This window comes from Macrotis lagotis, chromosome 3 (assembly GCF_037893015.1).
Source record: "Macrotis lagotis isolate mMagLag1 chromosome 3, bilby.v1.9.chrom.fasta, whole genome shotgun sequence".
Lineage (NCBI taxonomy): Eukaryota > Metazoa > Chordata > Mammalia > Peramelemorphia > Peramelidae > Macrotis > Macrotis lagotis.
The window spans coordinates 272,530,417-272,545,752 of NC_133660.1; the positions used below are offsets into that span (position 1 = coordinate 272,530,417).

General features: G+C 42.1%; 1 protein-coding gene across 1 annotated transcript in view; it reads right to left on the minus strand.

Annotated features, from left to right (window-relative positions):
- NUP160 (nucleoporin 160) overlaps positions 1-13,942 on the minus strand; it is a 47,204-nt gene extending 33,262 nt beyond the window's left edge. The window contains exons 1-11 of the mRNA XM_074230653.1: positions 13,788-13,942; positions 12,239-12,347; positions 8,333-8,543; positions 7,843-8,065; positions 7,272-7,350; positions 5,495-5,609; positions 4,847-5,005; positions 3,723-3,800; positions 3,432-3,529; positions 2,711-2,795; positions 1,375-1,443 (exon numbers count right to left, since the gene is read on the minus strand). Of these exons, the coding sequence (XP_074086754.1) occupies positions 1,375-1,443; positions 2,711-2,795; positions 3,432-3,529; positions 3,723-3,800; positions 4,847-5,005; positions 5,495-5,609; positions 7,272-7,350; positions 7,843-8,065; positions 8,333-8,543; positions 12,239-12,347; positions 13,788-13,887 (1,326 nt within the window). The 5' untranslated portion in view covers positions 13,888-13,942. The remainder of the gene's footprint in view (positions 1-1,374; positions 1,444-2,710; positions 2,796-3,431; positions 3,530-3,722; positions 3,801-4,846; positions 5,006-5,494; positions 5,610-7,271; positions 7,351-7,842; positions 8,066-8,332; positions 8,544-12,238; positions 12,348-13,787) is intronic.
- Between the last annotated feature and the right edge of the window lie 1,394 nt (positions 13,943-15,336).

Below are 15,336 nucleotides of genomic sequence, written 5' to 3' on the forward strand. Positions count from 1 at the left end.
TAATCTTGTAAAATGGGGGTTTTCTGTGCCTCTTGATGTACACTGGTACATCAAGTGTATGATCCCCTAGTCAGAAGGATTAGAAGAGATTTCTGCTCTTTGAGGGAAATTAGAATGGAAATCACTGCTGTTGTGTTCTGTTTATGACCCTACCTCAATTCTACCAGGAAAACTTATTTATGAAAATCTCCAATGAAACATCTTAGGGTGAAGAATTCTTGTATTAAAAATAATCCTTGTGCCTAAGATTTTCCTCAACCAGTGGAAACTCAAATTTCCAATGAGATATTAACAACTAAAAAACCAGTCCAGGTGATATCAGTACTTCTTCCAAAAGTGAAAGTTCTATGGAATGCTCAGCCAGCATTTTCACACTGAAGGGAGATATCTTATGGTATCAGTCAGGAAACACTGGCAGGAACTTGGGACATATGCCTCATAAGGAATTCCTTCACCAAAAAGTGAGAAGTTTTACTAAAGCTCTTTCCTCCTACTTCTGTCACCAATCTTTAAGACTGACATCCTATTTGGTTCTTACTTCTCCCTTACCTTCTACAGCCAATCAGTTACTAGGCCTTATTGATCCTGCCTCCAAACCATTTCTTACATTTTTTCCCACTTATACAGATACCCATCACCCTAATTCAGGTCCTCATAACCCCTCTCTTGGACTTCAGCAATAGTCTCCTAACTAGGTTATCTGCTCTCAGTCCTTGATTTCTCCATCCCATCTTCATCTGTTCTAAAGAATAGTCTGGACCATGCCACTCCCCTGCTCAAAAATATCCCTAGTGCTTCTAGGAAAAACTACTAATTTCTCAGATTGATATTGAAATCCCTCTATGGTCAAGCTGGCTTTAACCTATCTTTCTAGACTCATTTCACACCACTCCCTCTCACTGTATGTCTGCCCAACTCAAACTGGTCTAGCTCACCATTTTTTCTCCTCCCTCTGCAAAAACTGGCCCTCAGAGCTTTCTCATATTCACCTCTTGGCATCCTTAGCAATTTTCAAAGGGCTCCCTGTCTGCTTTTCCTGATACCCTAGTTATTAATGCTTTCTCCCTCCTCAAGTTATCTTGTATTGTCTTAGCCATTTATATGTTATCTCCCTAGGAGAGTGTAAGCTCCTTGAGCATAGGAACTGTTTGCTGATCTTGTGTTCGTATCCCTAGGGCCTTGCTCATAGTAAGTACGTAATAAATGTTTGTTGAATTGAACTGAAAAAATAGTTGTCCTTTACATTGCAACTGTGAGTATTTCCTTCCACATGAGTGCACTATGATTAACAAATACAAAGTACATTAATCTTACTGTTTCTTTCATTAAAGCACAAAAATATTAATATCAAATCTGGACCAATTTCTTGCTAACCTGTAAAGCTTTGAAAATAGCAGCATTTGTGAATCGTCCAGGAGTGAAGAGACTCTCTAGATATGTCTCCTGTAGGAACAAAAAGTGAAGTCAGCAGAGCCAAATGAAAAGTGATTGTAAACAGAACCTGAGAAATTTCTTTTAAAAAAAAGTGTGCAAACTCCTACATTTTCATTTACTCCAAACAGTATGGAAATTGTTTCTACATTTGACTAGGAAAGTAGTTCTCTAATCTCTACAAAGTGAAATGAAGTTTCCTTCAACTAGATGAAGCTAATTTTTTTTTTTTAGATTTTTCAAGGTAATGGGGTTAAGTGACTTGCCCAAGGCCACATGGCTAGGTAATTATTAAGTGTCTGAGGCCGGATTTGAACTCAGGTACTCCTGACTCCAAGGCCACTGCTCTATCCACTGTGCCACCTAGCCACCCCTGATGAAGTTAATTCTTGATGGCTTTGCTGCAAGAAATGTAGCTGCAAATAGACTGTGGGGTTGGAGGAGGGGAGTGGAAAAGTTGTAACCCCCATATAATGACCCCTCAATTCTACTGAAAATCTATTAGAAAATGCCTTCTTAGACTATGCATTGCTGCACTGTGGCTCAATTATAATTTACATCTGTGTACTCCTTATGGTTTTGAAATGATTTTCTCTAGATATTCTAGATGATCTTTTCTGATTCTTAAACCAACCTCTTGGGCCAATTTGCCATATGCTATTAGCCCCACTTTATAGATAAATGATGGTAATTAATTTTGGCTAACATTCATATAGTGCTTCAAGGCAATTATATGGTAAAATTTTTATTACTGTAATATGGAAAACTTCTTATGTTCATGTTTCCAACTATGACTACCAGGGTTCTGGTAAGATTGTTCTTACATTAGAAATGGAATCAGACAGGGGTTTGGACTGGAATTCTGGGGGCCCTGGATAAATCATGCAGAATAATTGGCCCTTTTTTCTAGTCTCCAGTCTTCTGGATTCACTTCTTTTTCCCAACACCACCACCAACCATAAAACCAATAACTTCCACGTGAAAAACTGTTTTTTTGACTCTCATTTGACCCTTGAGGGTTAGGCAGGGCATTTGACAGATAAAGGCTAGAGAAGTGAATCCAATGCAGAAGTGAATCCAATGCCAAACAGTTTGGAAGTCATGAGTCAGGGCTCCAAAGCTCTGCTACTACTCCTGCTGCTTTTGAGCTCCTCCCTAGGTTCTCTGAGAGCCCCAAGCACTAAAAGAGCTAACTGAGTGGGATTTCCATCTGAAGCCCATGCACAAAGTTAGTCAGTGCTTATTCCTTAAGATGTGACTGTAGTTGGGTACCACTTACTCTTGGGTCTTGGTCATCTCTGATATTGATTTCTTCCTCTGGCAGAGAATGCATGAAAACTGGGTTCCACTGTCCTGCAACATTACTGATCAAGAACATCTCTGTCAGTTTGGCAACAATGACCACCCAAAACAAGGAGGAATCCACTACCCACCCAATTCTCTACAGAGTTTCACCTGGAATACTCTCAGTAAGTTTCCAGGAGGTTCAGTTCCAAACCCCTCTGTCCTTCCATTCTCATGCCTCAGTGCTGTCAGGCTAAAGAAACCCCTGTTCCTTCCATCCTGAAAGTTTAAATTGGAAGGACCTCTTGGGGACCATCCAGTCCAACTTTGGTCATCCTGTAGATAGCACAAAATTTATGATGCCATTATTCCTACTCAGAAAGGGAAGGAAAGCTTATTTAAAAAAAATATGTCTAACAATGGTCTTAGCCTGGGAGCAATGAACCCAGAACTGAAGTATGTTCCAGAAATAACATATTACTCACAAAAAATAAAGTTATTTTCCTTTTCTCCCTTAAAACCTAGAAGCATAAGTTATTTATGTTTACAGACCAAAACACAAGATGTTTATTCAAGTACTTGAGAATTCTAAGAAAATGGTCAAACTCAGTCATATCCTTCATAAAATGACAGTGACAAATCATAAGTTATCCTGTTTTTCATGGATGGATCTGCTTTGAGCAGGGTAGTGTCATAAAGAGGAAAATAACTCTTACTGTTCAAAATTGATGTATTTCACAATTGTTTGGTTCTCCACATCATGCCATAATGCCCAGATATCAGTGGATGTTAAGGTAAAGTCAATCAGTGTCTCCTATGGAAAAAAAAGAAGAGAAAAGGGAAATGCATCAAAAACTGGAAGGATATGACCACATTGACCTGTGGCAGAATTCAGAAAAGGCTTTCATTCAAATGTGCAATGAAATCTTACTTGATAGCTTTAAGTTTTGCTTTGTGGTCTTGACCACTTCAGTTTATAAAAAGGAATTTTTACCATGGGAACCTACCTGAGATGTGAATAATGAAGAAATATGATCCAGATTGTAGCGGTTATTTTCAGTGCTCACCAACTGGAAAACGCAGAACTGTTGAAAAACAAATTTTTAGGTAGGATAACCAAACAATGCTTTAAATAGAACAATTGGCAACGAAGTATAGAGTTTAGAAACTATTTTTTACTTTTAAAAATTCTTGTTTTGAACCACAAAGCAGTATTGGAAACAATTTGAAATTTCACAGCAAATCATTAGCGTCAGTGCTATTTTCTTTAAAATGAAGAAAACAAGGGAGTCTTCACCTAGTCATCTGTATACTGTCCAGTGGCCTAATTTGTTTTTTACCCCAACCTGCTTTTTACCTCTAGTTCTGGGCACAGTACTGAAATCAATTGCTTTTGGAAAGTGTGACTACATGATTACTGTATGGATCAATTTACTGTCCCTATAACTCTCCAGATCAAATCTTCTTCCCTGGCTACCATTTCCCTTTCTGTTGACTTACCCTTCTAGAATGAAAGGTTCTGGGGGGAGGGGGGCCCGAGGGCCTCAATCTTACTTGTATTTCTATCTCCAGGTCTTACCGCAGTCCCTGGGAAATGTTTTTGTAAATTCATTTGCTCAGAAAAAAGCTTAACTATGAGAATGACTTGTAAGAAGAAATGCTCTTGTGGAAAAATCTATTCAGGACTCATATTTGTCCCAGGATACATCCCCAAGTACTTCCCTATCTTTTTTCCATACACAATGACCATAGCGGGGCTCCTCATTCTAGCAACAAGCCTTTTCTGATAAATGAAGAAAGCTCTTGGGAGCAGGTGACCCTTTCTCATGACTTCTTTAGTTTCTATTCTTCCTCTTTTGTCTCCAGCTAACTCCCTCCTGCCCACAGTGATTTAAAAGCAAAACCTCCTCTACCCAGCCCCATTTTCCTATTTCTATTCTTCAAAATCTGTTTATTTTGATGTTCCTGCAGTAATTGCTGGCATCTCACAAATGATAATTAGTTTATACATGAAATATTCAGTGAGGTAAATTAATGAGATTAGGCTTTCAAAAGACAAAAAAATCCACTCTATAAAGTGACTCCAAAATACTCATGTAAAGCTAAAGAAAATGCTAATCAGTATATATACCTGCCCCCGTTTTGGAGCATGCATGTAGACACCCAGGCAGAGTCCCATGGAAGGGGAATAGGCAAGGCGCAATTTGTGGCCAGTCCCAGCTGCCAGTCTCAGGTCTTTATTTACAGGCACATATTCTAGCATGTCAGCTACCATCAGGCACATCTGGTCCTGTTCAAGATGGAAAGATAAGAGATATAAAAAATTTGTTAAAGATGCCCTCCCTTTCTTTCTTTCATTTCGTAAATGTTCAATTTGAGTACAATAACACAAAACTTACTATCAGCATTTATTTGAACAACTTGTTAGATTTTATTTATATAAAAGGGTATGGTGAAACTTTTCTTCAATTTTGCAAAACCTAAAAATAAGGTCGCTGTGCTATTTTTATGATAATGCTTTTATAGGTTTTAATTTCTCAGTTTAAATTTTACCAAAATCTATTACTATAACTATAATCTGTTCATGTTTTGTTTTAGAAGTCTTAAGTATAAACTGAAATGTATGAAAACAAATCTCTTGATGAAGTCAGGATTTCCAAGATTTCTGATCTGTTTTTCAAATCAACATTAATCAGCTTTAATCCTTCATCAGTCACACTTCAACGATAAGCTTAAGAATGAGAATGGACCCAAAATCAAAAATTATTTGGTTCTATACCTTGTAAGACCACATCCGGAGCTTGTGATCCTGGCAAAGTGCAAAGATGAAGGCATCGTGCTCTACACAGTGGACAGAGAGACTTACAGGGCGGTCAGATGGGCTCTGGTCTCCCCTAAAAACATAAGAACACAAACCTATAGCAGAGGCAGAGAGCAGTCTATTTAAAAGATTCACGCAAGACAAAGTTTTTGAGATTTTCATTTACTTTTGACCAAGAGCAGCAGCAGCATTAGTTTACCAACTGTTGAAGCACTCTGAAATTACTGTTCTGGGATAAGATTATTACCAGTTACATATGCTAACTCTGGACTCATATTAAGTTTGTACTGTATATTTGTATTTGACCCAAATCAACATAATGACTTATAATAGGAAAAGGTTCTATTCTATAAGCATTTTTCTCATATGCTAATCTTCTCTAAGAAACAAGCACTTTTTTACTAATAATTCTAGATGAAAATTGGATTTACAGAGTTAATGATACACACATACACACACACACACAAATTAAGAGGATGTTTGGGTATATGATTCCATTCCATGAAAAGTACTGGATAGAATGGGTGCTGGGAGGAATGTATCAGAAATTCAAAAATGAACCATGATTAGATTTTTGGCATTTGCTTTTACCATACTCATAATGCTGCAAAGTTTTCCTCATTAGAATATTATTTAATACCATCAATTATAAAGCACTTAGCAGATACTGTAGAGTATAACGTTCTTTACTAGAAGGTATCAAATCCTATAAATAAAGAGTTTTTGTGCCTTTTAAAAAAATCTAGGCCAAGATCCAACCTTTCTGGAGAGCTATTTGGAATTATGCCCAAAGGGCAACAAAAATGTGCATACCCTTTGACCCAGCAATACCACTACTAGGTCTGTACCCTGAAGAGATGATGAAAAAGGGTGAAAACATCACTTGTACAAAAATATTTATAGCAGCCCTGTTTGTGGTGGCAAAGAATTGGAAATCAAGTAAATGTCCTTCAACTGGGGAATGGCTTAGCAAACTGTGGTATATGTATGTCATGAACACTATTGTTCTAGTAGAAACTAGGAGGAGGGGTGGCTAGGTGGTGCAGTGGATAGAGCACTGGCTCTGGAGTCAGTACCTGGGTTCAAATCCGGTCTCAGACACTTAATAATTACCTAGTTGTGTGGCATTGGGCAAGCCACTTAAACCCATTTGCCTTGCAAAAACCTAAAAAAAAACAAACAAACCAGGAGGGATGGGATTTCAGGGAAGCCTGGAGGGATCTGCATGAACTGCTGCTGAGTGAGATGAGCAGAACAAGAAAAACACTGTATACCCTAACAGCAAAATGGGAGTGATGTTCAACCTTGATGGACTTGCTCATTTCATCAGTGCAACAATGGGTAACAATTTTGGGCTGTCTGCAAAGGAAAGTGCCATCTGTATCCAGAGAAAGAGCCATGGAGTCTGAACACAATTCAAGGACTATTCCCTTTAATTTAGGGAAAAAAACCAGATATCTTATTGTCTGATCTTGTTCCCTCTTAGACTTCTTAGCTCTTCCTTAAGGATATGATTTCTCTCTCATCACACTCAATTTGGATCAATGTACAACATGGAAACAAAGTAAAGACTGACAGATTGCTTTCTGTGGGGGGGGGGGAGGGAAGTAAGATGGGGGGGGAAACTGTAAAACTCAAATAATATCTTTAATAAAAAATAAATTAAAAAAAAAATCTAGGCCAAGGCATAAATTAGACCAGAACACTTTTGACTTCTTTGCAAACTACTACTAACCTGATAGCGGTTGGCATCCAGCCTGTAAGCAAACGTTGCATTACTGAACTCTGTTTCAATTCTACAACTGATACAACACCTAGAAAACCAAAAGAAATAAAATATTTCTAAGGTTCCTCTTAAGAGTAAAAGATTCCAATAGTGAAAAGAGAATCTTGGGCTATATTGTCACTAAGGAGAACTCATTAAAAAGATTTCTCATGATGACTGACCAAAAACATACATTGAAGTTCAACAAAATGACCCACTGACAGGGTCTAATTTGGAAAAGCACATTACTTTTTTTCTGAGAGCAGAAACCAAAGCCATTTTTGTAACAAAACCGAAACCATTTATCAAGTATCTAATATGTGTACCCCTCATGGGACTTCTGGACTTGTAATGGGCTAAGTTACAAATTAAAAAATCAAGTTAATATTGGCTATAGATTTGAGCTAAACCAATGAAACTCTGTGAGGAATGCAGAAGGAGTTCCTTCCCTTGAGGAAGGAGGCAGAACAAGATGTGGACCACCCCCCCTTTCCCCTTAATATGATACAGTCATAAAATGTATGGCAGGTTTCCATCTTACCAGGTACATCATGAGGAGGTAGTTTAAGGACAAATAATCCCCCAGAAGCCGAAGGCAGAGCAAACATTGCTTCCCCCTCACTGCTAAGCCAGGCTACTGAAGTGGTAGAATTGGGTGCCAGGCCAGGAACTGTAGGAATCAACTGATAGTTGCAAGGATCCCTAAAATCAACTTTTCCAATATCAGTGAATATTGACTGCATTTGATTTTCAGTTATCAACTCCTGCAAAATAACAATTCATGTATAAATAAAAAAAATCACTGATACTACCATTCAGTCCTTTCAAAATAAAAATGGGTTATCTAAAAGGAAAAATTTTTTCGTGAGATCTTTAAATATTTATACATATCTGGTAATTACAGCTCCAGTAAGGAGATCAAGTTTGCTCACAATTCAAGGGGATAATAGTCTAAGCTCCAAAGGTTAACTAAAGAGGGGTCATGAGTTAGTGACAATGATGATCATTCTGGAAACATGACTTAAACTTACACTCCTGTACATTCGGGAAGGGTGAGGCAGAATTAACCTGTGTACTGTATGATTGGTTAAAATCATTATGATCACATGATTATGAGTCTCAGAAACATGAACACCTCCAGGTAAGACGTTACAATTTTGGAATTTGAGGCGAATAGCATTATTCAGAAGATTTAAGTCCAGAGACTCCTCCACCAGCTCCAAAGTATCGCCTGAGGTGACCCTGTTGAGAGAGAGGGAGAGATATTTCCTGGTGGTTATCAAGTTTATACTTATATGCAAAAACCCCCCCATTTGAGAATCTAGATAAAAGACATTAGACTAATGTTACATCCCCAATCCAAGAGCTCTAAATTACAAAATTACATTTGAATTTATAATGCAGAGAACAATATAAAATCGAATACTGAATAAATCCCCACAAAATGAAAATATTTTCAAGTTTTATTTACTTGAAGCTAGGCAGCTAGCTTTCAAGGATAGTTTGCTAGACTTGGAATCAGGAAGAGCTAAGCTTAAATCCTGCCTCAGACATTTACTAGCTATGGGACAATTCACTCAACTTGTTTGCCTCAGTGTCCTTATTTGTAAAATAAGGATAATAAAAGCATTTACCTCCCAGGGTTGTTGTGAGAATAATTAATATTTGCATAGCACTTTACAAACCTTAAGATTCTATGCAAAGGGGTGGCTAGGTGGCATAGTAGATAGAGCACTGGCCCTGGAGTGAGGAGGACCTGAGTTCAAATTCGACCTCAGACACTTAATAATTACCTAGCTGTGTGACTTTAACCCCATTTGCCTTGCAAAAACAAACAAAAAAAACCCCCAAAACATGTTAGGCCAATGTTAGGTATTATAAAGCACTGTATTAGGCACTAGAGAGAAAAAAGGAAAAAAGTATACAGCTCTTGTCCTCAAAAAAAATTTACCTTCTACAAGAGGTGGAATACTGGGGACACAAATCTGCAGGTACAAAATAAACACAATAATAATTGTGGGAGTGTAGCAGGTTATTAACAACTGGGGTGATCAGGAAGAGTGATATGTAGGAACAGACCCTGAAGTGAGACAGCAAGAAATGATGAAATTTAATGTGATGGAAAAACTGACTGTTGCCTTGGAGTTTGTTTTCATGATACTGATCATATGAACCAGCAATATAATATCAAACAAAGGCAATTCCCTCAAGTCTTAGTGATCCACCACTAATTTCTGAGGCTTCATCTATTGTCCTCGTTTTTCATCTTTATTATAGTAAGTAGTTAAAGAATTTAATAGCCTTTCAACATGTAAAAATAATTCTAATCTGATAAAGCTGTTTGGTTCTTTCTTGCTACTTCCAAAATAGGACTTGCACATCAGTTGGCAAAGAGATTTGAAATTTTAAGAATGGCACTAAAAAGTTAAAGTTTCAAATTTATCACCTGTCCTCTCTCTTTCTACCTAAGACAGAATCCTTTGGTCAAAGGTTAATTGAAGAGCTAAATTTAATCCCCATTAAAAATCCTGGCAACAGCCCGTATACCCATATTTTATCCATCATAACAGGTAAACTATACAACATTTTCCCTAAGTAATGATCTCTATGTTTTTTGACTTTCTGATATAATTTACTTGCCAATTCTGACCCATCACCAATGTCTGCCTTTGCTTCTCTAGTCTCCTGCAAAATACTTTGGTCTATTTTCTAGCTCTAGCCTCTTAGGTCTTGGCTGTCTTCCTGGAACCCTGCAACCCCAGGACTCTCCTAAAGTGACCTTCTCTTACACTTATTTTGTACCTTACCCTCTTCTGAGTGGATTAGTGGATTCCCTTATTTTGCATCAGAAAATTCAGATTCTCTCTTGATGTTCCCTTGATTGCTCTTCAACTTATCCCCTCTACTCCCTGAAATTTACTGAAAGTCTCTTGTGTCCAGTTATCCCATCTAAAAGTCTTTCTCCAAACCTCACAATCTGCTATCTTCTCAACATTTTCAGTGAGTCCTTTCCCTTCAAAAAAAAGAAAAAGAATCCCCCAAATTCTGTTTCTATAAAAAAGGTAGGAACTATCCTCTCAACTTTATTCTAAAACAGGTCAGCAAATTTCTCCATGGATTTGGAACTGAAGGTCATCAGCTTAAATCTAACACTCAGTTAACCCCTCTATTCTATGAACCTGTTCCATCTTTACTGAAGAATGGAATTATTCTACTTATGTTAACAACTAAACAGAATTATTGGTAGAAAATGCTATGGAAATCTTAAGATATAACATAAATTATGATTATTGATGATGAAACATCTCTCTCCTTTTACTGTCTCCATTTGACTGATGTAGAAACTGCATTTGATTCAGAAATGACTTCCAGCAGACTGACAGTAAAGTCACAATGAATGGGGAATGGCTAAATGAACATGAATATCATCGAATATTCTGTATCCTAAGTAACAAAAATAAGAATTTAAAGAAATATAGAAATTTGTAAATTAAAGGATACAGAATAAAGCATAAAGCTGAACATATACATACACACTGAGTACTACTACCTAAGTGAAGAAATTAAACTACATCTAAACTCTGTTTATCTAAAATGATGCTGGCTCTACCTTGTCAAATTGAAAACAGAAAAATTCCCTTTGTTCTGACAAGTAGTAAATTAAAAAAGCGTATGGTTGCTTCAAGTCTCAGGCATAAGGTGCAATCATTTGTGTTCTAAGAATTTTGCTTTGTAGTTTGTGTTTATGCTCATTGGTTGAGTTAAAACAAAAATCAACTAGCAAAAAGAGGAGGTACTTTACATACAAGCTAGATGCTGTGCATATAATGACAAAGCCAGAACTAAAAAGTGTTCACGGATTTCCCTAGGGCTCCTCTCAGAGATAACATTTCCTCTGCTTCTAAAGGCTACCCTTTACAAAAGACCTGCTCACAAATCTTTCAAGGCTTCACATACTGCCTATAAGATCAAACTCAAATTTTCCTGTTTGATATTCAAGGTCTTTCACAATCTTTCCAGATTTCTGTGATATGTGCCTCTATTCATACCCCCAGCTAGACTCTTAATTTTTATTCTATCTCCAAAAACATAATGCTTTCATATCTTTTTTTTTATTTTTGTAAGGCAATGGGGTTAAGTGACTTGCCCAAGGTCACACAGCTAAGTAATTACTTGTGTCTGATGCTGGATTTGAACTCAAGTCCTCTTGACTCCAGAGCTGGTGCTCTATCCACTGCACCACCTAGCTACTCCTGATGCTTTCATATCTTAATGGCTTTACAAGCTATTCCTCATACAAGGAATGTCTTTCCTTCTTTATGTATTGATTATCACCCACCCTACAACTTCATTTGATGACTTTCTTCAGGAATTTTTCCCTGATCAAGACCTGGCCCAGAGTGATCTTCACCCTCTCATCTCACTTAGCACTTTGCAGAGTGGAGCTAATGTATTTACCACGGAATACTTTGATGACATTTTTCTTATGTTCCTATTAGACTGTAAACTCAGTGAGGGCAAATCAATTTCTTATCTGAACTCTGTATTTTTTGTATGTGCTACTGTATAATACAATATGTTTTAACGTTGGCCATTTTAATTTTTTAACTGCCTGAGATCATAAACTTATAATTCAATTTATTCAATAGAAGTTATATAGTTCAACACCCTCATTTAACAGATGTGGAAATTGAGGTCCAGGGATGTTAAATAACATGACCAGAGTCACAGGTAGTGAGTCAGCAAAGTAATAAGTCAAAATTCAAATCAAGAATTTCTCCTTGCTACACTTGTTCTCCATATAACCCAGAAATCAGATTTTTTTTCCTTTTTATAAAGGCTCTTCCCATTCTCAAAAACTATTATTCACTTGAGATAAGGTCACTCCATCATCCAAGAGTAGGTGGGCTAGATCTCCTTCTTTCCATAGCACTCACCAATGAATGAATCTATTTCTGGTGACAGAGAACAACTTGCTGCTTTCCAAATAGTAGAAGCCACCAGCACTCTCAACATATTTCACGGTTCCTGTTAAACCTCCAAGTTCTGCAAAGGGAATATCAGAAAGGAGTGTAAAACTTAAAGAGTTGAAAGCAACCTTGGAGCACAGAATGTTAGAGCTGGGAGGGGTTTAGAACCTAGAATATGAGAGCTAGACGGGGCTTTAGAACAGAGAATGTTAGAGCTGGAAGGTTGAAGGTAGGAAGGGCTTTAGAATAAAAACTGTCAAAGTTGGAGGGTCCTTGGAACACAGAATGTCAGCAGCTGGGAGGGTCCTTAGAACACAGGCTGTCAGGGGGGAGAAGGCTAGGACAGGGGATGGCAGGGCCCCGAAGAACACAGGCTGTCGGGGGGGGAGAAGGCTGGGACAGGGGATGGCAGGGCCCTGAAGAACACAGGCTGTCGGGGGGAGAAGGCTAGGACAGGGGATAGCAGGGCCCCGAAGAACACAGGCTGTCGGAGGGGGAGAAGGCTGGGCCAGGGGATGGCAGGGCCCCGAAGAACACAGGCTGTCGGGGGGGGGGGGGGGGAAGGCTAGGACAGGGGATAGCAGGGCCCCGAAGAACACAGGCTGTCAGAGGGGGAGAAGGCTGGGACAGGGGATAGCAGGGCCCCGAAGAACACAGGCTGTCGGGGGGGGGGGGGGGAGAAGGCTAGGACAGGGGATGGCAGGGCCCCGAAGAACACAGGCTGTCGGAGGGGGAGAAGGCTGGGACAGGGGATGGCAGGGCCCCGAAGAACACAGGCTGTCGGAGGGGGAGAAGGCTGGGACAGGGGATGGCAGGGCCCCGAAGAACAGAGGCTGCGGGGGGGGAGAAGGCTAGGACAGGGGATGGCAGGGCCCCGAGGCTAGGACGTGGGATGGCAGGGCCAGGGGATGGCAGGGCCCCGAAGAACACAGGCTGTCAGAGGGGGAGAAGGCTGGGCCAGGGGATGGCAGGGCCCCGAGGCTGGGCCAGGGGATGGCAGGGCCCCGAGGCTGGGCCAGGGGATGGCAGGGCCCCGAAGCACTGAGGGGCCTCGGAACACAGAAGGTTCCCTAGTACAGAGCCTATGGGTGGGAGGGCTTTAAACGCGGAAACGCGAGGAGTGGGGGAAGCTCCAACTAGAGAATGAGGGGTGGGCGGGCCTGGGGGAAGGGGAAGGGGGGAGGGGCCTCAGGACAGAGGCGGGTGGGCGGGGCCGCGGGACAGAGGGAGGTGGGCGGGGCCTCGGAGCCGGGAACGCGGGAGACTGCGGGCCCGGGAAGCCCGCCGCCGCTCCGGGGGCAGACGCCCGAGCCGCGGGCGCCCTCGTCCCTCGGGCCGGCTCCCCTTTCACGGGCGGGGCCCCGCCGCTCGGAGCGGGGCGGTGCCTGGGCCTCGGGCGCGCTGACAAGCCCGGGGAGGGGAGCGCCGCCGGCAGGGCCGGGGGCCGGGCCGGGGCCGGCGACCCGGGGGGGGCGGGAAGGGGAGGCCGGAGCCTCGAGGCCCGCTCGCCGAGTACCGGAGCTGTAGACGGTGAAGTCCCGGAAGCGCCGCTGTGTCTCCCGCTCGGCGCCGCACAGCTCCACGAAACTCTTCTCCAACGCTCCCGCCGCCGCCATCTTCCCGCCGCCGCAAGGCCCGACGGGACGCGCGGGCCCGCCCGCCCGGCGCGCGTCACTTCCGGCGGCGCCGCGAGGCGGTGCGCAGCCTGGCGTCGGGCGAGCCCCGGCTCATGCCTGGGGTCGGCGGGGCGCGAGGGAGGGCCGCGGCTTCCCCTCCCGGCCCGGAGCGGCTCCCGAGGCCGGCCCCTCCCCCCGGCCGCTTCCGCCGGACTCCGGAGGCGGCGGGGCCGGAGCGGTTTCGTTTTGGCGCGCAGGCGCAGAGCTGTTCGCGACTGCGGAGGGCGGGAAGGGAGCTGACCTCGGGGTTACAGAGCAGGAAACTGAGTCATAGGGCCCGCCCCGTCCAGGCCCGGGCGCCCACGTGACCGAGCCAGAGCCGGACCCGGATGAACCCCAGAGGCGGGAGCGGAGCCAGGGGCACGGCGGGACCCGAGGCCGCCGCCCGGCCGAGCCGCCTCCCCACGCGTGCCTCAGTTTCCTCAGCTGTAAAGTGAGCCGGAGAAGGAAATGGCGGCCTCGCCCAGAAGAAGGAGAGGCTTGGGAAGGGGCCGAAACGAGGGGACCGCCGGAGCCGGTGACGGGGCGCCTGGACCTGCGCCTGGACCTTCGCCCGGCCGCTCAGCAGCCTGTCCGGGCCGCTTGGGGAATGGCGGGAAAGAAATCGTATTTTATTTTTGAGGGCTCCGTTGGGATTTCATTCTGTTCAGATTTTCTAATCTTTGCTTTTATTGCCTCATGGATCTTGGCCTTTATGACTGAATACATATGTGTCTGTATATGGACACATGTGCATTGTTTTACACACGCACACACATATATCTTTTAGGGGCATTTCTTGGAGATATATACTAATTCATCACTAACACAGTGATGTCATTTTGGTCTTTGATAACAAGAACCAACTATTTTTACACACACACACACATATGCCTCTTTAAGGGACATTTCTTGGACATATATATTTAATGTCTCTTTTAGGGGTATTTCTCAGTTACTCAGTAATATCTTAAAAACAAACATTTATGGAATGCTAGTGATGTGCAGAGTACTGGGGCTTTATAAAAGACAAGATTCTTGACCTCAAGGAGCTGGGGTGGGGGAGGGGCTGTGCTAGAATGTGAATTTAGTGAACCTTAGAAGTTGGAAGGGACCCCAGATTCATGGGACTTTCTCCTTAACTGATGAGGAAAAGCAGTCTCGAAGAAGTGAATTCAGTATCATTCATGTAACAGATATTTTTTTTTTAGTTTTTTCTTCTTTTTTTTGCAAGGCAGTGGGGTTAAGTGGCTTGCCCAAGACCACACAGCTAGATAATTATTGTCTGAGGCCATATTTGGACTCATGTACTCCTGACTCCAGGTCCGATGCTCTATCCATTGTGCCACCTAGCTGCCCCGTGTTAACAGATTTTAACCCAGTTCTCTTGACTCCAATTTTTTTTTGCAA